Source organism: Protopterus annectens, chromosome 4.part0, assembly GCF_019279795.1.
Source record: "Protopterus annectens isolate FY-2018-M chromosome 4.part0, PAN1.0, whole genome shotgun sequence".
Taxonomy (NCBI): domain Eukaryota; kingdom Metazoa; phylum Chordata; order Ceratodontiformes; family Protopteridae; genus Protopterus; species Protopterus annectens.
Genome location: NC_056733.1, coordinates 1,617,763,713 through 1,617,790,450, shown reverse-complemented (window position 1 = coordinate 1,617,790,450; position 26,738 = coordinate 1,617,763,713). Strand labels below are relative to the sequence as shown.

The window sequence follows — 26,738 nt, the reverse complement described above, 5'->3', positions numbered from 1 at the left end:
TTTGATGTTTAATGTTTCATTAATAGCCATTCAATGAAACATTCATTCGATGGCTAAAAATAGACTCAGAAATGTAATGGCTACATTATAAACTTAATAATTGATTATTTATATAATAGGTCTGCTAGAGTTACCATTGAAGGTCATAAATCTAAAGAAAAAAATTCTAAAGGAGTCTCTCAGGGCTTTGTTTTTAGGACCATTACATTTTAATGTATTTGTCTTTTCAGATTACTCAAGGCTACTGGGTTAGAAAGTTTGCTGATAATGTTAAGGTTGCTGTGATGGTAACTTCAGTTATGGAATAGTATATAATTTAGGGCTATTTAGACTCATCCCTTAAATGGTCTCAACCTAATGGGATGAATTTTAATAAATCTAAATATAAAGTAGTGGACGTGGTACCACTCTTTAATTTCTCCATGTCTTTTGGGTTTCTAATACCATGACAGGAATGGATCCCATTCCTAAATCAAAGTATGATTAAAGTTCATGAAATTAATATTGTTTCAATCTTTGTTAGCCAGAAGTGATCTTAGCAGCACCTGCAATTTGCCCAGTATGGACTCCTTCTGCAATTCATATGAAGTTACATGTATCAGTAAAATATCTAAGTATGATTGTAATTTATAAGACACATTGCTACTACTACTACTATTAGAACTTTCTGTGTATCCTTCTTCCATATTGCCCTCTTTTCTGCTTAGAAATCCTGGTATTTTATGATTTTGTTTCCCTCTGTATGTAAAACACTGTAGTCACTGGCTGTAGCAATCTCAATGATCAATGCTACCTTTGTCTTCTTTTCATGGATTACTATCATGGATAATACCGCTATAAATAACCCAAATTATGAGGATTTGAGGATCACTATTAATAATTAGCTAAAAATGTGATGGTCAGATAAATAAAATATTGAAGAAGACAGTTTTTTTCTGCTATTAAGACCTTACTAAAAGCAGTTACCACAATGAATGCATTTGGTAACGACTCCTAACTATAAAACAGTAAGGCCCTTATGGAATATGTCTATGTTTACTGTATCTGTTCAAGATATGAAAGTAATAGATTTAAATGGTTCAGAAGTTCTTTACAAGACAGATTTTGGGATTCAAAGATCTGTTTATGAGGAAATATTAACTAGACACAAATTATCCCCCATTTATTTTAGACTTAAGCTGGGAGAATTGATCTGGATTTTTAAGGATTTGAAAAGTACAGAAATTGGTCACTTGTTTGGGATAAATTTTGTAAATCATAACAAATGCACTAGGAAGAACCAGTTACTGGTTGATAATAAAGTTTTGCCCTCAAAGGTAGTTTTTTTTTTTTCAGAATAGAGCAGGTAGGAGATGAACATTATTGCCAAGGTAATTAAGACAATCAAATATTTTGGGGTTTAAAACTAAAATTGATTTATGGTTTGGGGAAAATATTTAGGGATTGTTTAAAACTACAATTGATTTAGGTTTAGGGAAAATTTTTTTGTCCACAACTAGGTGGAAAGAGGCCAGTGATGGCCTCTACTGAGGTTCATGGTCATTGTTTGAACCTTGGAATTTTATCCGCTTGTCACACAGATTTAATAGTAATGTTCACACAACCAAAGTTAAGCTGAAATAATTCCTGAGAGACTCACAAAGCTGTTCCTGCTCATCTCCTGGTTATCCTATTGCACACTTTAAACACTTATTGCATCTCTTTATCTCTATAGGACCTCAATACCTTCTTAAGAACATCAAGTCTATGACTAACCGTAACTCTTTTATAAGGTGTATATAGTAAGTGGATATATAGCTACTTTTCCCATCTTATTCCTCCGCATTTTTATTTTGCTACTTAATATCTTTAATCCTCACTATCCTATTGGAAAATATATAGATTTCTTATATTACATCTTCTTCAACCAACTTCTTTCACAGCTAATCTACGTCTCAGCTATAACTGGCCATTACTGTCCTTCATGAGTATATTTCTTTCACATAGACCATAGCTGATCTACTTCTACATCATGCTCACTCAGTTTAATTTCATGCAACATTTCAAATTATGTCTTAGAATATTTTGTTGTTTCATGCATACTATAATCTTTTATTTTGCTAGTGTGTCATAGTAGTATTAACCATACTGTAACATATTAAGGGGTATCTGAGTTCATCTATTATGCTTTTGTTTTACTTTTGCATATCCATCCATCCACAGCCCATTTTCCCATTTTAAACATGTGGTCAGGGTGTCACTTCAACAGTGACAAGCAACTAGAGCCAAGGTTCATACCACCAGATGGCTAGCCCTGACACAGCTGTTCTTTTATCCACTCACTTGTACACACACTCACTCCTATGACCATGTTAGAGTATTTAGTCCACCTACTGCACGTCTTTGGAATGTGGGAGGAAACTGGAGCACCCAAAGAAAACCAATGCAAACACATGGAAGACATGCAGACTCTACACAAAGGCACTTCAGCTGAGAATAAAAAAGAACATTTTGCTGTGAGGCACCAACTCCATCCACTGTGCCACTGCCACCACAGTTTTGCACATATATGTTAAAAATTACTAGTGGAGCTTTTGTTCCCTGGCCTCTGCTGAAAAGGGGTTCTAATGCCCAGATGGACTTTCTCAGTAAACAAATACAAATAAATGAATGAATAAATAAATAGAGACACTAATCACATATAGATTATTGGACTACCTGACTTTAGTTTGTATTTACTCATTTATGAATCTGCAAGGATATAAGTTCTACCCCCCCACCAAAAAAGCAAATCTGCATTGTTAATTCTGTGACCCAAATGCAGTTTAAGACTCTCACTTACATGCATTACTCATGTTCACTGACTACTACCATCTGTGTGTGTGAGCTGCTGTTTACTGACCCATACAAAAGACATAAACAGCTTCTGATTTGCAGTGACATCATAAGATAACTAACTTAATTCCACTTAGTAAATTTTATATTATGAAAAGCACTAATTGTTTTTCAGGAGCATGTTAAGGCAACCAAGTCAAATCTTTTTAATCATTTCTTTTTATAACAAAAAACTGAAAACAGCTTTAACAACCAGTAAAATGATCATTTATAATGATGTTCAGCTTCTAAATGTAGTTACAGCTGTAAGAAAAACAAGAGTTAAGGACTGCTAAACAGATTTATGATTCTCTACAATTCTTTCATATTGAGGCAGATCGTGGGAAGACTACAAAGTGTATCGGTAGGTTCGTTTACAGCTGATACGGCTGATAAACTCACATCTTGTGATACTGCAATACTTACATCAGCTTTGATAGATGTTCATGAGTTGTTCACAGAGCTGCAGTTTATTTGAGTTGAATTTTCACAAAATGGTGCTGGAATGGAGTGATGTTGCTGAGAATGTGCTACCAATAGTGCTGTTCTCTGCAAAATGTTTGATGTTTGTTACGCATAGTTTTATTAAGAAAACTTTTATGTTTTGGAACAACACTTTGAAATTAATAGCTAAGTCTTCTAATGCAAAATGATACATTGTATCTTCAGTTTGGAGCATATTTGGTTTCTTCACATTATGGAAAGCCAAAAGAGGTTCTTCCACTAGTCAGTGAGAAGATGGTAGGTGTTGTAGCTGTATTGTAAATACCATTATTAAATCATCATATTTCAGGTTGTGAGACAGGTTTGAAACAGCAGTAGAAAGGAAAACATACTGTAATAAATAGTCATTGTTCTTGTCATACAGTATACATATGTGTTTTTTAACAGTTTTCATTCACTTGACCATTACACAAATTGCTCACCTCCTGCCATCCTTTAAAATTCATTAATTTTACTTAGTATTAATCTGCATGCATTAGTCCCATAAATTCTGTTTATGTGCATGAAATGTGTTCCTTTCCTTTTCCAAAACCCCACCTCAAGTTCTTTTATCCCCTATAGAATGCACAGATCTTCTTTACATTGGGAATACATTTTGATTTCCAAATTCCAGTAAGTGATTTTTTTTGACAGCCAATTACACTAAACTTAGTAAGGCCTTTGTATAGCTAGTCAACTATAATCATATATCCCAACTCAGATGAATCATTGTCCAAGTTACAACCATTTCCCCAACATTTCTATTAAGTACTATCCAGGACATTTTTAAAAGCTGTCATCTTATTACATTCCCAGCAAAATATATTCCCAATTATTTCTTTCTTCACCACCACATATCCAGCATTTGCTATCATCCATCCATCCATCCATCCACCTGAGAAAAAAAATTATCTGAAATAAATTTGAGGTATAAAATTACCAATCAGTTTAAGGTATAGAATCTGAGTTGCAAAAGTTTTAAACCTTCTAGTCTTTGCATACTTGGGAGCCTTAAAAATGTCTCCTCATTGTAATTTGCCTTTCCATTTTCTTTTCCCAGTCATTACTAACCTCCTCCAGTTGATTCCTATACTTCTCATGTAATGTGTTAAATACCCTACTAATTCTCAATTTTGTAGCAGTAGTTTCTGTTGCCGACTTAAGTAAAAATTCTAGCAGAGCTGGATTTTCACTTAGCAACCCCCTATCCCTTTTGCTTTGTCTATACTCTGTCATAAATTTCTGGTAGGGATGGCAGTCTCTAACCCACAGTCCAAACTTCTGTTTAGCCTCTTCTCACACTATCAATTTTCCCTCCCAAGTTATTTGTTCCAAATGTCTTTTCATTTGCTAATTTCCTCAAGTAAATTGCAAACACTCCTCCTTGCCTATTGTCTATATCCCTGCTTGCAGGCATATCTATTGGTCAAATCTCTTTTCTCCATTCCCATGTTGGCATAGTTCTTAAAATACTTCCTGCTACTTTTTTAGTATAATATTTTGTCTGGTTGTTGTTGTTTTACTTAAGGGCTTGTATCCAAAATTCTAGTCTCTCTTCATCTATCAGTCTTCTCCCTCCTCTCTCATTTCAACATCATCCTTTTCCAATTTGATTTATAACCTTCTGCTTGAGTTATGTATATATAATATTTAACTACATAGCTCTAAAGTACCCCTTCAAGTCTGATAACCCTAATTTTGCTCTGCGGGAGAATCCTTTTATCCCATCCCATTTAACTTTTGCCAACTTCACATCACAAATAAATTCATTCATCTCTTTAGTAAGTATCATTAACTTATCCTCTGGTTGATAAACATATGTCTGACCTGTATACAAGACTAAGGTAACTAAAAGCATATTTACTACCTGGATCTTCTTATCCATAACCATAATAATAAGCCTCCATATTCTCAGTTTTTGTATTTTCTTATGTTTATTTTTACCCCAAATATCTTTAGCTGCCATAACAAAAAACTTTGATGTATACACTTAAATACTTAATCTTATGTCCTTTTAAGTTTGGGTAAGGCTAAACCCAAATCATAAGTGGGTACAACACTTCTCTCTATAATTTATTTTATATTCTGAAAAGACATTAAATTGTCTCAAAATGTTACACAGCACCAAAATGTCCTTTTCTGGATTCATCAATTAAAAATAATGGTGGAGCACTTTCAGAAACGCTTTCAGCATTCACAGATTGGTGGTGCTATCTACCTATGTCATATTATTTCTGTACCCATCTTCTTTTTTGTATGGCTATGTTTCTTGTTCATTCTAATAAATTATGGGTATATCCTAGGCAAATGTTTTCATGCCTCGTTTAAAAACAACATATTTAGAAACAGGCAGAAACGCAAGGACTGTAAGCCAAAACATGCAGTCTAATGCCTTGCCAAGGTCTACTGTTTGTATGCATCAGGATCTGGCAGCACAGCAGGTAAAAGGACAGTACTACAAATAAAACAGACATTAACAACTAGCATTGCTAGTCTGGTAGAACTTTTGCAAATAACCAGTAGTTGTTTAAAACTGAGGTGAAAACTTATTTATTTCAGTCAGCATTCAGCAACCACAATTTTAGCTTAGTTTAAAAATCCTGTAGTTGACACTATTTTAAGTTGGGTCACAACCATCTGTAATTTTCATTTTGAAAGCAACATGGGATAAAATGTCAAAATAATCTTGAACGTGACTCTCTAACAACAGGAGGGAGGAGCTGGTTGGTTACTGGACAGGTGACATTACTGACGAAGAGTGGGTGACAGAGTGGCTGATCTCAAGGGCAAATGCGATGGCTGATATCAGAAGAAATGGTGGTGATGCTGTTAACAAAGGACCACGACCCTGCAGGCACTGGAATAATTAAAGCAGTTGATAACTGAGCAAAAAGTGAAAATGGCAGGATCCATATACAGCTAGGACTGAAGGCCATCACACAAAGTGAATGTAACAGCTGATTATGGCACAGAAAAAAATCAAAGATGTGACTGACTCTGAAAAGTAATAGTTGACTAAGCACGCACGTTTGGTTACAAGTAAAATACACTCTTGCACTGATGCATTTTGGGACGTAGAAGTAAGTGGCTTCGAAATATAAGATGTGAAAAAATAGCAATAAGGCAGTGGCATTGCTTGTCCTGAGGGGTCTGTGGCAAATCTTGCTGCTGCAGAGGAAATATAACTGTCTGAAATATTACAGGGAGAGAGAAAATTCTGCACCCAGTAATGAGAGGCTACCGCATTACTTCCTATTGTGCAGAGTGTGAGTGCAACACAAAGGAATTAAAATACGGCAGAGTAAGAAAGCAGCGTCACACCTTAAAACACAATAAGCATGATTCACTGTTGACTTTGAGCTATGCACACTTACTCTGTCTGGGATTGTATCCAAAACCACTAAGTACATAAGCAGTGTATCATTCTTCAGACATCAAACAGGATATTGTCATGTGAGACACCTCTGCTTCATGTCCATAATTCCCAAAGAAAAACATAAACATGGAGTGGGCATTTAAAAAACAAAAATAAAGTTTAATAATAATTAATTTGAATGTAAAACCATTAACATTCTAATCAAAATTACCTTTCAGAAAAAAAGGATGTTTCAGTCATGTTTATTAATATGTGTAAAGCCAAGAGGTACACCTCCTTTTGTCAATATTTTATGCTTATTTCATTTACTGTATGTCAGTGTCGTTTATTTAATGGTGTTAGATAATTCTGACAAAAAATGTTGACAGTGCTTTTGGCAGGAACATATTATTTCAGCTGGTATCTTACAAAAATACTTAGATAAAGAACATAATATTGCCAAACTGTAAGAAAGCTGTATTTTACAAAACATAAAATAGCAATAGCACTGGGAAATCCGTCTTCAATCTCTCTTGTGTCAGCATAATAAAATCACCACAAAAAAAAAACATTGTGAACCAGTGGCCAGCAAAAACCTCATAAAGCCAAAAAAAGACCTCTGATGTTGGGATTCAGCTGTCTTTTTTGGCTTTATGAGCATAATAAAATCAGGCTGCTATATATATTAATACTGGCATTCAATGCTACTATAACTCATTTGCATACAGTGCTAACAATTATGACCTGTATTTGTGTACACAAAATTTAGAAATTACATCTGCTAATTATATACTGTTTATAATCAAAAAATAATTATCTGTCTCTGATGTCATTTTTCCTGTAGCAGTCTGCTTAACACTATTCCATGACAGTAAAACTATTAAAATGTTACTTTGGATTCCCACTGCATGTAATCTTCTGTTAAACATTATTCTCTGTCTTGTTCAAAGGATAAACCTGTTCAAATATGATGCCAGTTTTTTGCAGGCAAACTCAACAGTTAAAAGTGCAAACAGGAGAGACAAAAGACATGGTGACACTGTATACTGCAGAAAAGTAAGCAAATATGTCCATGATGTAAAATAGTATTACCTGCAAGACTTGCAGACTATACTCTTGCTCATGTGCTTCACTTGAGCTCACTGACTTTTATGATTACAGATAAATAAATGTTTGACGCTTACTAGTCTGAGTATTTCTGAGGTTCCATTCACAGGTAAAAGAGCTCTAGAAACGGTTGCTAAAAAGGTTTTCATGTCACTGCACTCTCATCGTAGGAGCTGTGTCGTATTCCCATGATAATTTAGCATTGAAACCCTTGTCAATTCAAAGTCTAATTAGTCATGTAATCTAGTTCACTAAGAGTTTAATATGCTTGAATATCAAGGTTCATGGCATTTTTTTTACTTTCTATAATTCTATAATAAAGCAGTATCTAATTAAATTTCCATGTGCCATTATCATGGATTCATGGAATGAATGTCATTGATTTTGTAAAAAGGACATATAAAGGGATAAAATCTCAAATGTACTTCATAAGCTACAGTTATCCTATTAACTGTAACAGTCAACAATTTCATAACACCAAAAATGGATAGATCCATCTAAAATGTGTTTTTCTAACTCTATATGTTTAGGGAATGCAAAGTAAATGCTCAAAAAAAACAGCATCTAGCTGAAACTGCAGTAGGCTGTGATAAAGCACTGGGTCTTCACACTCTAGGCCAGGCATGGGCAAACTACAGCCCGGGGGCCACATGCGGCCCGTTAAACGTTTTGATTCGGCCCGCCAAACTTGAAAAAATTTAATAAATTAACCTTGTTAATGTTTTATTTCCCCTGCAATTTTGATGTTTCCTCACTAGATGGCGTACTCTAGATATATTGGCTTTGTTGAGGTGAAGCGTAGGCCTATTACTCCACGTTTGCACTTTGTGTGTGTCTCCGTGATACGCACGTTGTTAAAATAAACAATGCGCGCAGATCAAATATAACGCTTCACAGACTGACTTGCTGCAACTGTTTCGTCCTTGCACCGGTCGTTGTTGACTTTTGGCACCGGGGAAACAAACTGAATAAAAGGAACAGGACAAGTACATCTGCATCTCCTACCGTCTTTGAAAAAAAAGACAGTCAGGAGGAGAGTGATGGTGATATCCTGAAGGATAACAGAACTTTCAGTGCTTTAAAATAAAATGGTCATTTATTTGATTTTCAGTGTTTAAAGACTCATTTCGAAGTCAGAGATTTTATTGTAATGCTTTTCTTCATTTTCATTGGAAATTAAAGCGCATGTTTTCTCCATATCCCAAGATGTGTATTTTTCCCCCAATGAGGTGATGTTTTCAAAGCATGCCATCTATCTGCTCCTGTTCCGGCCCCTTTGTCAAATGTTAGAACTCAATGTGGCCCACGAATCAAAACGTTTGCCCACCCCTGCCCTAGGCTAAACTTAATGCAGGCAGAAGGAACTGAAGAGAGAGAGAGAGTGTGTGTGTGTGTGTGTGTGTGTGTGTGTGTGTGTGTGTGTGTGTGTGTGTGTGTGTCTTAGTCTACTGAATACAAAATGACAACAAAAATGAATTACATTTGTAAAAGCAAGAACCCATAATCTTCCGATATTTTTTTAGCAAAACTGTGCAAGGCTACTTATATTTGTGTGTCTTTCTTGCTATAAGCAATCCAACATGAAAAACCAATCCAGAAAAACATAACATCTTGTGGTAAAACTCAGTATTTATATCTAATTTACATTAGTAGATAATGAAATATGACTGCTGTGTCAGTTAAAGATGTAAAAAACAGAAACATGAAATGAGGACATAATGACCAGAATGTGCTTTTCTGTGAAACTTGTGATGTGACATTGTCTTTGGTACTGTGTAAGTTTGTACTTCAGAAAAGAAGGAAAACTTTCAAGAAACATAAATAATGCAATAATCTAAACTAAAACATATTTTGAAATAAGCAGTTAGAGTGTAACTTTAACACGCACATTTTAAAACCTGCTCCTAACTTTTGTTTACAGTATTACAGATTTTATATGTTAATTTTTCCTTTCACATTTTCACATAAATAGCATTTCCCTTTAAAGAAAGTGAAATAACATTAACCATTCAAAACTGAGAGCAGCTTTGGGGGTGAAAGGGATTAATATAATACTGTGAATCATATGTATATAAGTAAGTTGCTAACAATTCCTCCTAAAAGTAAAATGTTATCATCCTGTGCAATGCTTACTCTTGGAATTACACTGACTTTGGAAAATACACTGAAGCTGATAGGCATGTCAGTTGAAACTTTAAATTCTGCACTAGGTATAGCGCAATTCTTCTATAATTTCATGATGACTTGCCATTTGTTGTTGCATGTATCTCCAGAAGTTTCTTTCTATGTACATTCCTTTTTTCCTGTTTAAGATGCTTATAAAGTGCAGTGGTCTGAACTGCTAGTCCCTTCACAATGCTGGTTCACACAATCCCGTTCCTTGCTGGGTTAGTCCTTACTCTGTATGCTATCACAGCTGCTGCTGGACACAGCAGAAGGGCAGTCATCACAATGACAGTGGCAATAATAACAAGGATAATGGCCCAGATATCCAATATGTGCTTTGGGTAGGACAAGTTGTCAGAGGTGGTCGAGTCCATCATCGCAGATCAGAGGATTACTGTGGAGCAGAGAACAGATGAGACAAAGGTTTAATTAATCTAAAACCAGCTTAAGTTTATTCATTGAGTTTAAATTGCTATGATGCATTTCTTCAGTAACAGTTTTAATACTGGGTTACTTTTATTTATTTGTCTCTCTTAATCCCATCCCTGGTGTGTCATTCTGAATCAGGTATGCATACCATCTTCCTTTCCTTTCCTTTGTCAGTAAATGCTATGAGGTAGACAGTTTAGATGTATTAGAAGTAGCTGAAATTTACCCTCTTACATCGGAGTCAGAGGTCTGCAAACCACAAATGAAAATCAGTAACATAAATCCAAACAAGGTAAAACAACACTTATACAGTTTGTAAGAATAGAGTCAGTGCTGCAGTGTCTAATGTTATACAGTTGGGAATACTTTTGTGAGACTGTGCCAACGTGCTTCTCAACAATTTTCCAAATATGAAAGCTTTAAGTAATACAAGCAGTGAGAAAATAGTACACACTGCAAACTTAGATGAACCAGCACAAGCTGGAGGGAATAGTAAGGAAGCTATTACTACAGGATTAATGCATGCAGGTTAGGACATGCCAATGACGTAAATGGATTCTACACAAAAACAGATGATGTTTGCCAGAAACAGGATACTATTCACTTCCAGCTCAAGTCTTTTAAACCAAGTTGGCACAACTGCTGGCCACTGGTGTGAAAAAAAATGAATCTACAGTCTTTGCTGTTAAATCACTTTCTTTTGCTGCAATAATCAAAACACAGTATGAAGTGATGAATTCATTAAATAAAATGAGAAAATAATTTTTAATATCTAGTTTACATTTATAATGATATACACACTGCCAGAATAATTTCTGTGAGCTGTTTTCAATTATTTTTCTGTGACATTCAGTTGCTAGGGCCAAGGTTTGAGGCTTTAACATTTGGAATGCTCAGTTTGCATGTCTGTAACCCATTAATATGCTAGTTAAACAGCAAGTGGGAGTTTACCATTTCAAATACATTTTCAATTTTTAGCAAGGCAGGGGAGCTCTCCTACTGTTCCTACCATTCCACTTGGCTGTCTTTGCTTTCTTGCCATTTAATAATGACAGGGTTCAGGAGGACAAAGTTAATTGATGCATTTATATTTCCTTATCATGTACTAGGTTTTTCAATAGCACACTTTTCTTAGGCTTTTTATCAGGAACTAATAGTTATTGCTGTTGGACACACTGCTTAAGTTATTTCTTAGTTCTTTCAGTGAGTTTGTGTTGGGATGGCTAGATTGTCCTCTTCATGTATACTCACATTCCTTGTTTACAGGTACTTACACATCACAAGCTAGGGTCCCAAAGTGCTAAGTTCTCCATTTCAGCTTCATGTCCTCCATCTGTCCATGTGGGTTTTGGCTTGGTGCACTGGTTTCCTCCTACAGCTCAAGCACATGCAGTGGGTGATTATCCAACTAATCTGGAGGGTGTGTGTGTGTGTGTGTGTGTGTGTGTGTGTGTGTGTGTGTGTGTGTGTGTGTGTGCGCACATGTGTGTTTACATGCATGTGTGCTTACAAGGAAGTGTATGTGTTTGTGTATATCCACATGTTTATATGTGTGTGTGTATGTGTGAGCATATGAACATGTATAAATATTATTCTGTGCTGTACAATACTTACTGTTGGAATTGTGTGGGCGTGTGTAAGCTTGCAAGCATATGTTTGTGTGTTTCTATACACGTGTGTGTGTGTGTGTGTGTGTGTGTGTGTGTGTGTGTGTGTGTGTGTGTGTGTGTGTGTGTGTGTGTAGACTTGTACATATGTATGTATGTATGTATACATGCATGTGTGTATACATGTGAGTGAGCATATGTGTTTGTGTTGTGCACGTTTGGGCATGTGTGTGAATGCGCATATGTGTGTTTGTGTGTGGGTGTGTAGGCTTGCATGTGTATATCTGTGTGTGTATGTGTTTGCATGCACATATGTGAATTAACTTGTGAGTCTGTGGGTGTATCTGCACATGTTTACATGCATGTATATGTGTGCTTATATGTGCTTGTATGTGAGTGGGTGTGTGTAGACTTGGATACGTATGTTTGGTGTGGGCACATGTGTATCTGTCTCTGTAGACCTGTACAAGTGTGTGTGTGGTGTGTTTGCAGTGATGGATAAGTTTCCTGTCTAGGATTATTTTCTCTGTCTTGTACTGACTGAGTGCTGCAATAGGCTCCAGCTTACCCACAGCTCTGAAATTATTAAACCGGAAGTAGGAGAATGAATTTTAGTCTCACCCCAGTACCTGCTGTTTCCGTATACACACAGCTTTATGAAAATGCATATTAAATAAAACAGAGTAATGCAGAATAACTTTTTTTTCTTCTTGTGTCTTTAATTGATCTTTCAGCACATTTCTTTTTATTGCAATGTCATTTCCCTATGAAAATATTGCTGAATGACAAAGTAGCCTGTTGCTGTTTGCTCTCCCTAATTAGCTCTAAGTGTATGACTTTTTATGACCTATTCTACATTCACTTTTAGGCAGACATATCCACAGAGATTCACTCCTTGTCTCATGCATCTGCACTGTATAGCTAGTCATTTAAGGTGTGCACTTTTTTCTCATACAAACTAGTATTGTTGATAGTTTCACCTATGTTTCCTCAGGTGTCAAAGGGCAGAAGCTTTAATTGGATGAAATAAACTGGAAAAATCTTCAGCTCACTGAAGCCTTTTAAGAAAAGTTTTTTTGCAAGGGTCAAAGCCTCTTTGGTACTCCAATGCCCCTGTTATATACCACAATTCCACAGCAGTGGAGGTAAGGGAAACCTCTATTGTACAATGTGCAGACCCAACAGACCCTGCTGCAATTCCCCAGTACACCATAAATGTGATATTAAGATACTCCCAATACCACCACAAAAGCCTACTACTGCCACAGTCAAACATATATGTTATGGTGGTTTTTCTTACAGGTTCATAGGTAAATACTAGGCTCTCAGTTTACAGACTATTACAAGCCTAGCCAATAAACAGATGTCAGAATCAAATCATGCACCTTCTATCTGTGAGATAAAGATCTTAACTCTTATGCCATCCCGTGTCCCTTGAAAAGCCACAAACTCTGCCAATAGCTGACAATAATACTAACAACTCACACTTTACATTTGTCATTCACAAATATGATATTCAGAGTTTCTGTGACTTTACTCTCTGTTTCTACATTAGTCTATGCTACACACACACACACACACACACACACACACACACACATATATGTGTGTGTGTGTGTGTGTGTGTGTATGTATATATATATATATATATATATATATATATATATATATATATATATATATATATATATATACATATATACACAGACATATATATATTTATATTTATTTATATATATATATATATATATATATATATATATATATATATACACACACACACACATATATATATATATATATTCATATAAATTTATATATATATATATATATATATATATATATATATATATATATATAGGGTCTATATTAAATGAATGAACGCTTAAAAGGTCGAATACGGTATTATCAATACCTTTTAAGTGAACGTTCATTTACGCAAACACTCACATAGTCGGAAATCATGTATTTGAAAAAGATTACTTTGCCAACACCATTCCCTTAGTGCCATATGTCATGAGCCATACACAAACAAACACAACTTCAATACCTTAATCAACTGTGCCCCCCACACTCCCCTAACTAAATATACCAACTCCGAGATCGCTCTACATTGGGAAAAAGGGCAATTCCTGATAACGGCCAACTTGAATAGTGCATGTGCGCAGTAACTGGCTGTGTTTTATATAATACTGACAGGTAATAAAACTACGATTTGCACATTTACTTCTTTTAAATGTCTGAGTTGTAGAACACTTGACAACTTCAGTATGTTATTCGTTCATATTGTTTACAAAACACAATACTTGAAGAGTTATTTTTATTTACAAAGCTATCATACAGCTATTCACAGCGTGAACGCCTTCACATCAGCCAGGAATTTCCTGAGAGTTGGCCAAATATAACTTTTCGAAACTCCGAATTTAGACATAATGAGCTTTCGCTAACTTGAACGTTCACTTAAAAGGTGTCGATAATACCATATTCGACCTTTTAAGTGTTTGTTTATTTAATATAGACCCTATATATATATATATATATATATATATATATATATATATATATATATATATATATATATATATATATATATATATATATATATATATATATATATATATGTAGCTACACCTATCTACGGAAAATATAGCTAGATATCTATATAGCTGTATATGTATAGCTATCTGTATATATATATATATATATATATATATATATATATATATATATATACACACATAGATATCATCATCAGCCCCCTTTTTCACATTTTTTCTACATGGTGTTGGGGTACTGTGTTAACTGTTGCCAACTCTCTCGATTCAATGCCACACTCCTACTTTCTTCAACACTGACTGTCGCAGATTTTCTTTCACACAATCCCTCCACCTCTTTGCTGGAGTCCTTGCTTCCTCTTACCTTCTTCCTGTCTGTCCCAAATCTTCCTCACCAGATTATCTTCTACTTTTCTACACTTGTCCCCAGACCATCATAATCTGTTCTCTTTGATCCTTTCTGCAGTTGGAGCTACTTTGGCTTCTGCTCTTATGTCCTTATTTCTTTCTCTGTCCCATAGTGTGCATCCTACCACCTTTCACAGGCACTTAATTTCCATCACCTCTTGCTTCTTCATCTGTTCTGCCTTTACTGCCCAAGTTTCTGTACCATACAGTAGTACTGGTTGCACCACTGTCTTGTACACCTTACCTTTCAGCTTCTTTGGCATTCTTCTGTCATAGACTACAGCTGATACTCCATGCCAGTTGGCTGCAGCCTCTCTGACTCTAGCTTTGACCTCTTCATTCAAACTGCCCTTCTCCTCAACCACCCCTCCCAGATACTTGAAGCTGTTTACCTGTTCCACTATCTTCCCTTCTATCTCTAGTCTTATCATCTTCTGATTTCCTCAGTTTGCTGCCATTACTACCATCTTATCTGTGCTTAGTTTCCTCAATATGCCTTCAGATTTGCATTCCATTCTCCTATCCTTTGCTGAAGTTCTAGCTCAGAGTCTGCCTGTACTGCCACATCGTCTGCATACAGCACCTTTGTTGATCTGTCCCCTCCAACCTGTTTGCTAATGTAGTCCATCACCAGTATGAACAGCAGTGGGCTCAGAGCTGAATCCTGGTGTACACCCACTCCCACTGGGAACCTCTCTGTGAGGCCGAACACTGTTTGTACTTGAGTCACTGGGTCCTTGTACATAGCCTGCACTAATTCTACCAATGTTTCTGCTACTTGGATAGATGTATTTATAGTTATATAGATATATATTAACTATGACTTTCTACCTGGCTATAAACACTAACAATATGCATATGACCCCAGGTATCCCTTTAGGTTCAAAAGAGGGTAAAATAAACATTGCTCAAAATGTTCAAGTATTAGACAAATTTGAACAACTACTTCTAAATCAGAAATAACTCAAGATGAGAGTTTAATTGAGAATCTAAGAGATGTTGATTAATCTGTTAATGAAAAGTCTTTGTTAAACAAAGTCTTAAGCTTTGTGCCCTGCTTTTTTGTGTCTCACAGTCAGTCTGGTAGCAAGGTGAAACAATTCAGCAGACTTTTAAATTTGTAGTATTGGTTACATACCAGACACTATCAGTCTACTGAAAATGTTGATTTTGTGCCTTTCGGATTTATAAAATATGATTTTCTTCCTCCTTAAAATCCAGCTGTCCGCCAGTTCAAACAAAACTATTCTATTTGATTTATATGTTTCAAAATTATTCATACAATCCTAACTTTAAAGAATGAGTCACATTAAGAAACCTTAAAACTCATTCTGATATTGATATTGTGATTTTGAATGCTGATAAAGGAGGTGGAGTGGTGATTTGGAACAATGCTCAATATGATTTTGAAGCCAACAAATATTTACTGACCCTGTAAACTACTTTAAAAATCAGATTGATAGCTTTTTGCATGCAGCTGTAGAACTTAGCACAATTTCTTTAGATATGAAAAAGCAATTAACTTTTTATTTAACTGAATTTCAATATTTTTGTTTGCTTTTTAAAATTCACAAAAGACTTCACCTACACCATAAGGCCTTTTGTGACTGAATGTAAATATTTGACCAAATTAGTTTTTGTTTATTTATAAAAAACATCTTTGAAGCCTTTGACATAAGCGAGAACATACATCAAGGATAAGACTTGTTTTCTTTGTAGCCTTGATGTCTAAGCTTTACACAGTTGTGTTCCCAATGAGAAGGGAATCCAATCTGTAATCTTTTTTCTTGCAGCTATCCTCTCTGTCTGCAGGCAAATTCAATGATTTCCTTCTTTCACTTTTAGAATTGGCCTTAAATTCCAGGTTTTTTTATTTCAATAACAGTTGTCATCATCAGCTTAACAGGATAGCAATCATACTGGCTTTGTCCCTTTGTTCCCTACATATACTGACCTCTTTGTTTTTTTTTGTTTTTTTGAAATGATTTAGAATGAATAAGTGAACCTCCACGTATCCTGTATGGACAGGTGAGGGCTTTATCTTGATGATTGTTGGCTCTTATAGGTTCATAGGATGATACTAGGCTATTGGCCCAGAAGCCCTTATTAGCCTAGCTAAGAATTTCACCCATGTTCCCACAAGGTCAGCACCTGTTTTCCCTGTCCAGCAGGGACACAAGTGGGACCCCAGGGGTAAATTTTCTGTTTCCCATCCAATCGTCCAAGTTCCTCTTAAATAGGGCTAGTGAGATTCTCTGATTCACATGGAGAGGGAGTCTATTCCACATATGGGGGAGTCATTGGGACACAAATCTATCCCACCAACAAGTTCTGTTAATGTCACTGACCAGGTTGAGGTCTTGCATGCGTGTTGTACGAGTGGAGTTTGACTTATGGATATGCAGCAACTCCATCAAGACTGAATCTGAGACGGCCTTGTATGCCAGACACAGGTCAGCTCTGAGCAGTCTGCATGAGACTGAGTAGAGGGACAGGGCTTTTAGCCTATTTGTATAGGACAGGTGTTTGAGAACCCGGATTCTCCTGGTTAGGAACCTCTGTGGTCTTTGTAACTGCTGCATGTGCTTGGCAAGGTACATGCTGAAGGGGGCATTGTACTCAATAATGGGTCTGATATGGGAGGAGTACAGGGATGTTATGACCTCCTTGTTCCTGGATGAAATACCCTTACTTATGAGGTAAGCCATGTAGAAAGTCCTCCATACAACGGAGGCAATGAGGTGGTCAAAAGTCAGGTTGCTATCAACCTGGGTGCCCAAGTTCCTCACGACTGATTGAGTGGTTAGTACATTGTTATTAATGTGATAATTAGTGGGGACACCATTTTCCCCAAAGGGGATAATGATGCATTTATTGGCATTCAGTTTGAAGCCATGCTTCTGGCACCAGCCATTAGTTTAGGTAAGGCCCTCTTGGAGGATGTTCACATCACTAGGGAGAATTTATGACAGTGCCCAGCTTGTAGTCATCTGCAAACTTGGTCAGCCACAGGCTACTGGTTTTGGCTTGCACCTCAGAAAAGTATATCCCAAACAGTAGAGACCCCAAGACAATCCATGGGGTACACCACTTCTTACGGGTCTACTACTATAGGTGGCTTCCCCTATTTTGACTAAGTGGGTTCTATCAGTGAGCCAGTTAGCTATCCATCTGGTAACATACAGGCTGATGCCTAGCTGGGACAGTTTATTTGTTATGCCTGAGTGGGAAATAGCATCAAAGTCTTTGGCTAGGTCAAAGTAGGTGGTGTGCACTGTCTTACCCCATCCATGGCTTTGGTGACTGTTTCGAAGAAGGTGACCAAGTTTAACAGGCATGATCTCCCTTTGAAAAAAATAGACTGTGTGGGATCAAGCATTTGGAGGTTGCCATTGTCCTTGTTTATAAGGTCCATGATAATGTGTTCCATGGCCTTGCAGATCAGGCTAGTTAGGCTGATGGGCCTATAATTGCCTGGGTCGGTGGATGCTCCACCTTTGTGTAGAGGGATGACAGTGTCTGTCCTCCATTCTGCTGGGATGAAACCGGTGAACAGGGTTTGGTGCCTAGTGGTGCTGAGAGCTCTTGCCTGAGTTCATATAGGACACAGCCAGGGATGTTGTCAGGTCCCATGGAGGCTGTATTTTTTGCCTTTGAGAGGGCATTAATGACCTGCTCCCTGGTAATGAGGGGAGGGGGTCAGGTACTGGGGATGTCCTGGTTTACTGATGGGGGGGACAGTAGGTTGACTATATCTATGGAGTTTGTGTATGTGGTATTCTTGACCACCAATTCAGACCAGATTTGGGAGTTACCTTTGAAATTGCAGACGTATGCAAAGAAGGCCTTGTGATTGTCCTTAGTGAATGTGGCCAATTTGCACTTGAAGTTAGCCTTAGAGGATTTCACCAGTGACCTTATTTGCTTGTTCAGACAAAAGAGAGATTGCTTACAGCTTGGCACCTGCTCCTTCTTGGTCCTGGACAGCATTTTTTTTCCTTTTATCATAGAGTCTGTTTATTGCTGCTGTCCACCAGACAGGTTTACTCTTCCTTGAGGAAGATGATTTGGTCCTGTCAGGTATTGCTGAGTCCATGAAGCTATATAGATGCTCATATAGTTTTTTGGTGTAGGCTTGGACATTAATGCTTGTTCCAACTGAAGGGATAGTGGCTGTGAAGCTGCTTATACCTGATCTCAGGACATTGTAGTCAGCTTTGGAAAAGTTTTTTTGTTCGACTCTGGTAAGGGTGTTGGTTAGTATGGATAGTAAGTTGAGAAATCTCTGGGCATTCATATTTGAGCTAGAATAGTTCTTCCACTCTATAGTTGGGTAGTTAAAGTCACCCAGGATCATGGTAGAGGGTTGAATCTTGATGGATTCAAGTAAGTCCAGATAGGTGGAGTGGGCCTCCTGAGTCATGGTTGGGGGTCTGTAGCTAGCTATGATTTGAATAGGTGTTTTACAACAGTTAACTGCACCTGGAGGGTCTCATGTGCATCATACTTTTTGACCAGCCTGGAGGTGTGTATGTCTTTTGATAAATATTGAAACTCCCCCCTCCTTTGGCTTTGTAGCCTTCTGTTTGGGGTCTGAAAGTATGGCAGGACAAGTAACCTGGTAAGGCTGGGGTGCTCTCCGCAGCTTTGAGCCAGGTTTCAGTGACTGCACAAATGTCAGCATCTTCCAGGGTGAGGAATGCTTGCAATGAGTGCAGTTTCATGTGAAGACTCCTAGCATTTAGCAGCATGACCTTTACATTTCGTTTAGAAGAATTTTTTACATTGGTAATTTTGTCCTCATGACTTTGCCTAAAAAAGGCACTATGTGGGGTGGCAAGAGCCTTTGCCAGAAGCCTGAAACCCAGGGGAGACAGATGAAGGCCATGTCTGGAAAAGCATCATGGTCTGTCAATCATGTCCTCCCAGGCTGTCAGGTACTGGATCCCCTTGGAATGACACCAGAAACTAAGCCAATTGTTAAAAATCATTTTCTGTTTGTATAGCAGCATCATTCTGGGTGATGGTAGGATGTTGCTTAAGGCTAGGGACATACCTGCCTGGGACACATATTCAGCGAGCGCAATCATATCTCTCTTCATATAGTCCACAGAGGTACGTCTCAAGTCATTCACACCAACATGGAGTATGACAGAGTCATACCAGCACCTGTTGTTGAGAGACTTGAGTGCATGAGTGATATGGTGGGTTCTAGCACCTGACAAGCAACTTACAGTGACTTTCCCCTTGTCTAGCCTGGTGAGGGGCACATCTGTGTGTCTCATGATAGAGTCTCCTATGACTAGTATGTTGGGTTTGTGGCTGGGCCTTAGAGGCTGTGAGACATAGGCAGGTGTACTATGTGTGGTGCTTGGTGCTGTGAGTTGTGATGTGCTTGTGTGCTTTTGCCTCAGAGGTCTCTTTTGTTTAGGTGTGTTTTTGTTAAGAACCACCACATATGTAGGAATGTACTGTACAGATGTGGGTGGTGTTAGAGATGAAGTGTTTGTGGTGTTTATGCAGAGAACCTTCTCAGTGGCCAGATGTACTGGCTCGTGATTGAGACAGCAAGGATTCTAGGTTCTAAATGTAATTGCAGCTCTCACATATTGTGTTCCTAGGTGGTAGAAGAAGAGGGTTGTCTGTGTGCATAAAGCAGTTGCTATACTGTCTCAGGATGCCCATATCAATCAGACTAGCAGAAGAAACCACGGGAAATTTTCCATCCATAGTTGTCAGAATCTGTAAAAGAGAGGTCACGGATGGTAGAGTGGGTACTATCAGAATAGAGTACCTATAGGTGTGAGTAGGGCTGGATAAAATCAATACAGTAGTTGCAAGGGATGCCGTCAGTTACACAGGAGTGCTGGTAAGGGAAAAAATGCAACCTGAGATAGTGGGTTAAAACAGCTGAAGGGCTCGCTCAGCTGTTTGAGTCTTTGCAGTTTATTCATGAGAATATCTTTGGACTACATTTCACATGTTCATATGATATGTTAACAATCAATTTTCTGGATGTATTTGTCACTAAACTTTTAGATGGTATACAGAGTACTTCCCTTTATAGGAAGCCTCGTAGATGTAATTATATTTTGTTAGCAGGCAGCTACTATCCATGACATTTTTAAACAACATTCCTTACTCTCATGTTTTGAGAATGAAGAAAATTTGTAGTGATGACACTGTTACAGGTAGAAAATGATAAACTTATTAAAAGATTTAGAAAACAATGTTACTCTAGGGAAATTTAGAATGGATTTATTAATGTATGGTTCTTCTCTGGATATTATAATGAAATCTCCATATCATTACGTTATCCTTACGTAAGACACTGACACCTTTAAAATTCCGTCAGTTATATAGAAATACTGTCACATTTTGGCTACGGATATTTTTGTACCATTTTACCTTCATTGTGTAGTTTTGCATATAAAAAAGGGCAAGAGCTTGTTACAAATACTCTGTAGATTTAAATACTCAGACAATACTTCACAGCCCATTTAAGCAATATTCCTAGGTGCACTTCTCTGAGATTTTTTTTGTACCCATATTTTCCAGACAAATCATTTGACAGCATTCAATGCTTCCAAAATTAATGAAATACAGCATCTCATAGCATGCATATCTCAATAGGTGATTTATATGGCAATATGCAGTTTTGACTCTGTTTATGTGGAGTAAAATCAAAGCATGTGGAAATAGTGCATTTTAATACATTTGATTGACATAAAAGAAAACTGATTTACACAGAACTCATCAGTTTGCCTGGCAAAAATGTTCAACAGAAAGTCTATCAGTTTGGCTCAGAGGTTTGCGACACTGTACTGCTATACAGCTGACATGGGTTGGAGTTCCATAGTTTCTATTTGCCAGCTGTGTGACTTTAATCAAGTGACTTAATCAGCTGTTTGTTGCAGGTCTCCCCTGAAAGGAAAATGGCACCCCAATATCTCAAAGTTGAGGAGCAAAAAGAAAAAAAAAAAGCTCTTCACTGTGAAACTGTAGCAAGGTTGCTTCAAAATGTAAGAAGCAGCTTGTTTTGGTTAAATCATTACTCAGTGACTGTTTCAGTGCTTCAGTTTGTCCACAAATGCAATATCAGCATTCATTTGGGAAGCCACAATATTGTTGTGGCCTCATTAAACAATGCCAGAAGAGATGTAGCTAAAGGAAGGTGAAGAGGGCAACTACCTCTGGCAAAAAGTGTTGAGTTCAATATAGCCAGTCATATGCTAGTGCAGTACCGTCATTCAGAAATGAAAGCAGGTAGTGTATTTGAAGTCAGGGCTGAAGCAGTTTAGCTCCCCTTGTATGGTACTGAGCTTTAGCGGAATAGTGTTGCTTACTGTATTTGCAGCAAGTAGTGTGTTACAATTTTGAAAGAAGAGTTTTTTTTAAGTCCTCAATTCAGACATTCTCAGCTCAGAAACTCAACAGGACATTTTTTTGTCTTCAACTCAACCGTGTGAGGGCTTTTGTTTTTAATTTTGTTCCTCAACCAGATCAGGGAACTGCACAGGGTGTCAGATGTCCTAGCTACAATTCATAATGTCAGTACTGCACTCCCGCACCATCAGCACCTGCCAATCACTCCCCCTAGCAGTTTATACCCTAGGAAGCCACCCCCCCCCCCTTTGGCACAACCTAGTTATGGCTCTGAGGTTGCCAGAGGCTGGTAGTGCTGCACCTTCTGCTCCTAAAGTACCAAATGAACTTTTTTTTATATGCAGTCTCATTAAGGAGACCATCGGCATACAAGAATCCATGTATCTCAGAATCATGAGGAAATTGCTTGCTATAATGATATCCTTTTCCAAGACTGTCTTGAGAGCAAAGGCCAGACAGAGTATCATCTTCAAGGAAAAAAAATGTTGTGTTGTTCTCAGTCCAGTAATGTCCCTAGGAATAATATCTCCTGCAGAAATCAGATGTGACCTGGATAGGTAGGAGAGAAAAAGAGAAACCTAGCCTCTGAAACTGGTCAGGGTAAACTACAAAGCCTTCTGAATTCCTTCCATGGAGCCTGCCTGATTCAGACAATTATTCAGGTAAGAGTTAGTATGTATGTATGTATGCTTGGTCCTGCAGACAACTATTACCCTAGCTTTGTGAACACCCTGGGTGCAGCATGCAAGCAAAGTGCAAGGAGGTGAACTGGAAGTTAACTCACACTGCTTCAAATATAAAATACCTTTGTGTGCCTTGGAGGGGGAATGTTGAGATAGGCATCTTTTAATTCCAGACTGACATAAAGACAGGCAGGGGCAGAATATTTAAAGGGCTTTGATGTGTATACATTTTTAAGGTTTGCACTAACATGACCTTGTTTAGCCTTGAAAGGTCTAGAATAGGACTCCAAGTCCCTTTCCGTTCTTTTCTTGTACTACATATAGTTTTGAGTACAACTCAATATTCCCCCTTGGAATTCTTTCTGTGTTTACCTGGTTTAGGAGCAGAGCCAGATCATGGTCAAATGGGGCCTTATGCAGGGTAACAGATCACACACACACTCCTCAGCCATTCCAATGTCCCTTTACTTGTCTTTTTCTCCCCAGTTACAATAAACACTGTTCAAACCTGTCTGTGTGCATACTATTTTCTTTATTTCTACAATGATTTCAGACATTTAGATTTAATTTAAAACTTTTATTTCAAAGTTTACAGCACAAACCCTGACAGCCATTTGACAATACAGTTTCACAATGAAAACAGTCAACAACAGTAAACTTCTCTGCACTTGAAACCCATGTTCATTGAAACTGCATTGAAACCCACATTTATATAAAATGCATCTGGCCAGTGGTGGACTAAGTTTACCTTTGGGGTGTTTTCAAACCATGGATGGTTAAGGTCTTCACCTCATAAACACAAGGTACAGAGTTTGATTCTCACCTCAAGTTACTTGCTAGATATAAAATGCCCCTTCAGAGCAATTAGCTTAGTGTTTACTTATGTATGATCATTATCTGGTTAATAAAAAGAATAATAAATAACTGCAGTAAATAAAGTATTGGCTCTGAATACAAAAAATATAGACTTGTGCCTTGGTGCTTGCATTAAGTACTGTGACCTGTAGATATGTAGGTAAGGGTTCTAATCTCACAGCAGTCAACTTGTGTGTGTGTTTTTGTGGGAGGTTGGGATAATGGTTAAGGTGTTTACCTTACAGATGTAGTGTTTGATTCTCACATGGGGCAATTGGGTATGCTTAAAATGGCCCACAAGGGCAGTTACACTGATACCAACTTATGAATGATTTTAGGACTATTTATACATACATGTGTTCTTTGATAGACCTTCCTGAATGTATTCAATTATATTCCTTGTATAATACAGCAGCACTTGTTAGAGTGTGTTTTAAATTTGTAGTTTTGAACATTTTGCCAGTAAGTAATGAAACAAAATGTATGAACAAATAATGACAAAATTACCCATTTCAAAACATTTCAATCAATCAGAAGTAAAAGTCATCTGAACAATTCCACATTAAAGAGAACTGTAACTAATGAGGTTGCTGCTGGCACACAACGCTGCATTTCAGTGTTTCATTTACAAATTCAGTACTTGCTGCCTTGAAGAGTAAAATTGTCTGTTACAAAAAAATGGTGTGCTGGTAAAATTGCAATAGAGAATGGCTGGCAAATCGACAACAAGTTCATAGTTTCTAGGCATTTCATCCAAAGAAGGGCACACTAGGGTCAGCAATTAATCTACCTGTTGTGGGAAGAGGCTCCACAGCCTTCAGCACCAAAAGCAAGTGTGCTACCGGTTGCACCACTGGCACTAACCAACACAACTTTGAAACTCTATGACTGACACTGACAGACTATAATCCTTCAGTAATTAACAAAAATAAATAAATAAAATTAAAGGAGACCTAGCAGTTGGTGTGGAGGTTTAAGACACTTGATTGCCCTTAAATATTAAGGTTCAAGGTTTGACTCTGAGTAGACTCACTTATCTAGACAGTGCCCCTAACTGGGGCATTGCCCCCCCCACACACACACACCAGAACAAATCCGGAAAAACATGCATACCTCTGATCCTTTTGCTCTGTATCTCTCCCATGGATTTAGATGACATTAGGACATTGTCCTAATGATGAGATTTCTGGGGCTTATGAAACCTGTGAGGTATGAAAGTTCTTCCAAGGGGTCCTAATGCTTGTTGTGTTTATGTAAAGATTGCACAGAGGTTTTTTTACTTAACATTTTTTTTTACTTTTATAGCAAAGCTGAGCCCCCCCCCCAGCCAACACACCCTGCCTCCAGCCAATATGGGTCCTAGACAGCTACCTAGGTCACCAAGTGCTGGATCGGGCTCTGTTTAGGAGGTCTTATAACTGCGGTGGAACCAGGAATAGTTGTTCTTTGGAAGTAGGTGGAATCTCTGAAAATCTTGTCCTACTCTTGAGTTGGAGTCTGTAACTTTGCCTCAGAATAATGTAGGCCTGTTGTTTCTAGTTTATTTTCTCCCAGCCTTCCACAAATAAACATAGACATCCATCTATTTTTAAAGAGTAATTGAGTGGAATGGAGATTGAATTGTGGAATTAGGTGGTTTGGGCTGGGATTTTTTGGGGGATAAAGCGAGGGCAGCTTTATGGAGTCATAGCTGTTTACTCTGGTAGTCTTAAGTCCTAAAGACCCCATGATTAGCCATTTGTTTTGCCTACCATTAACGTCTGTAGCATGGTTCCTTTATGTTACTTACCTCTGTCTTGTTGGGGGAAGTGTAGCCATCTCTTAGAAGGGAACCTAAGAATGAAAAAAAAATGTTTGATCTACTGCAACATCTTCCCTTTTTCACCAGCCTATTAAAAACTTTCTCAGCTGAGGTCCAAAGATAATGTCCTCATCCGGGGGAGTCAAGGGGCCTAAAGGAGCTCTAGCTTAATGTGTTTTGGCAGGGATTGTGTCCTCGGCCATGAATGTCTACAAATCACTGATTCAGCAGATGCTGTCCTGCATGATGCACCTAGTGCAGCATAGCCACATTTTTTTGGACTTCTTTGCCACCTGGTTAGAGAAGGTGTATAAATCAAGCATCTGTGTTTGAGGCCCTTCCCTTTAATCCCCTCTGCCTTAGACTTCTCTGTGAAGGACTGTGGGAACTTAAGCATGCAAGTCTGGAAGTTCAGAACTCTACAAAACAGGGTAGTAGAAGTATATAGCTTTTTGTCAATGCAGTTGAGAAAACTAATCTCCCTGTCATTGAAAATGGAGTTCCTGGACATGGTCTAAGAAGATATCTTGCTGGAATCCAAAGATAACATAGCTATATCATCCAGAAGCCCATTGTATAAGAATTTATGAGAACCATAAACATTTTAAAAATGGTCAGGATTCCTAGGAGCAAGGGGGATAGCCAGGCTCCACTGATGCATGAATAAATGCATCTTCCAATACTGTAAATACTGGTGGGCTAGAAATAAGCTTAGGTTCAAGCAGGCCCTTGAATGTTTTGTAAACCCATTTGGGCCTGTGACTACTCTTTAGCATCCCAGTGGACATTTCCTTTATCTTGTGAAGGGTGACCTTAAAAGAAAAATCCTCTAATGGAGAAGCAAATTATATTTTATTTATTTATTTAACATTTGTTTACCGGGAAATAGTTAACATTTGTTTACTGGGAAAGTCCAACTTGGAATGAGCCAATTTTCAGCGGAGGCCGGGGAGAAACACTACAGACGCATGTCTTTGTAAAGTAGGAGGAAACCAGAGCATCCATAGAAAACCCACATGAATGCAGGGAGGACATGTAGGCTTGGCACAG

At 37.7% G+C, this 26,738-nt stretch overlaps 1 protein-coding gene across 3 annotated transcripts in view; it reads right to left on the bottom strand.

Annotated features, from left to right (window-relative positions):
* Positions 1–9,004: 9,004 nt before the first annotated feature.
* Positions 9,005–26,738, bottom strand: part of SMIM3 (small integral membrane protein 3) — a 376,844-nt gene continuing 359,110 nt past the window's right edge. For 2 of the 3 annotated variants that reach the window (XM_044069399.1, XM_044069400.1), the window contains exon 3: positions 9,005–10,358. In XM_044069399.1, the coding sequence (XP_043925334.1) occupies positions 10,162–10,341 (180 nt within the window). In that variant the 5' untranslated portion in view covers positions 10,342–10,358 and the 3' untranslated portion in view covers positions 9,005–10,161. Of the gene's footprint in view, positions 10,359–10,619; positions 10,743–26,738 lie in introns of those variants that run through there. The other variant, XM_044069401.1, reaches the window with a different exon arrangement.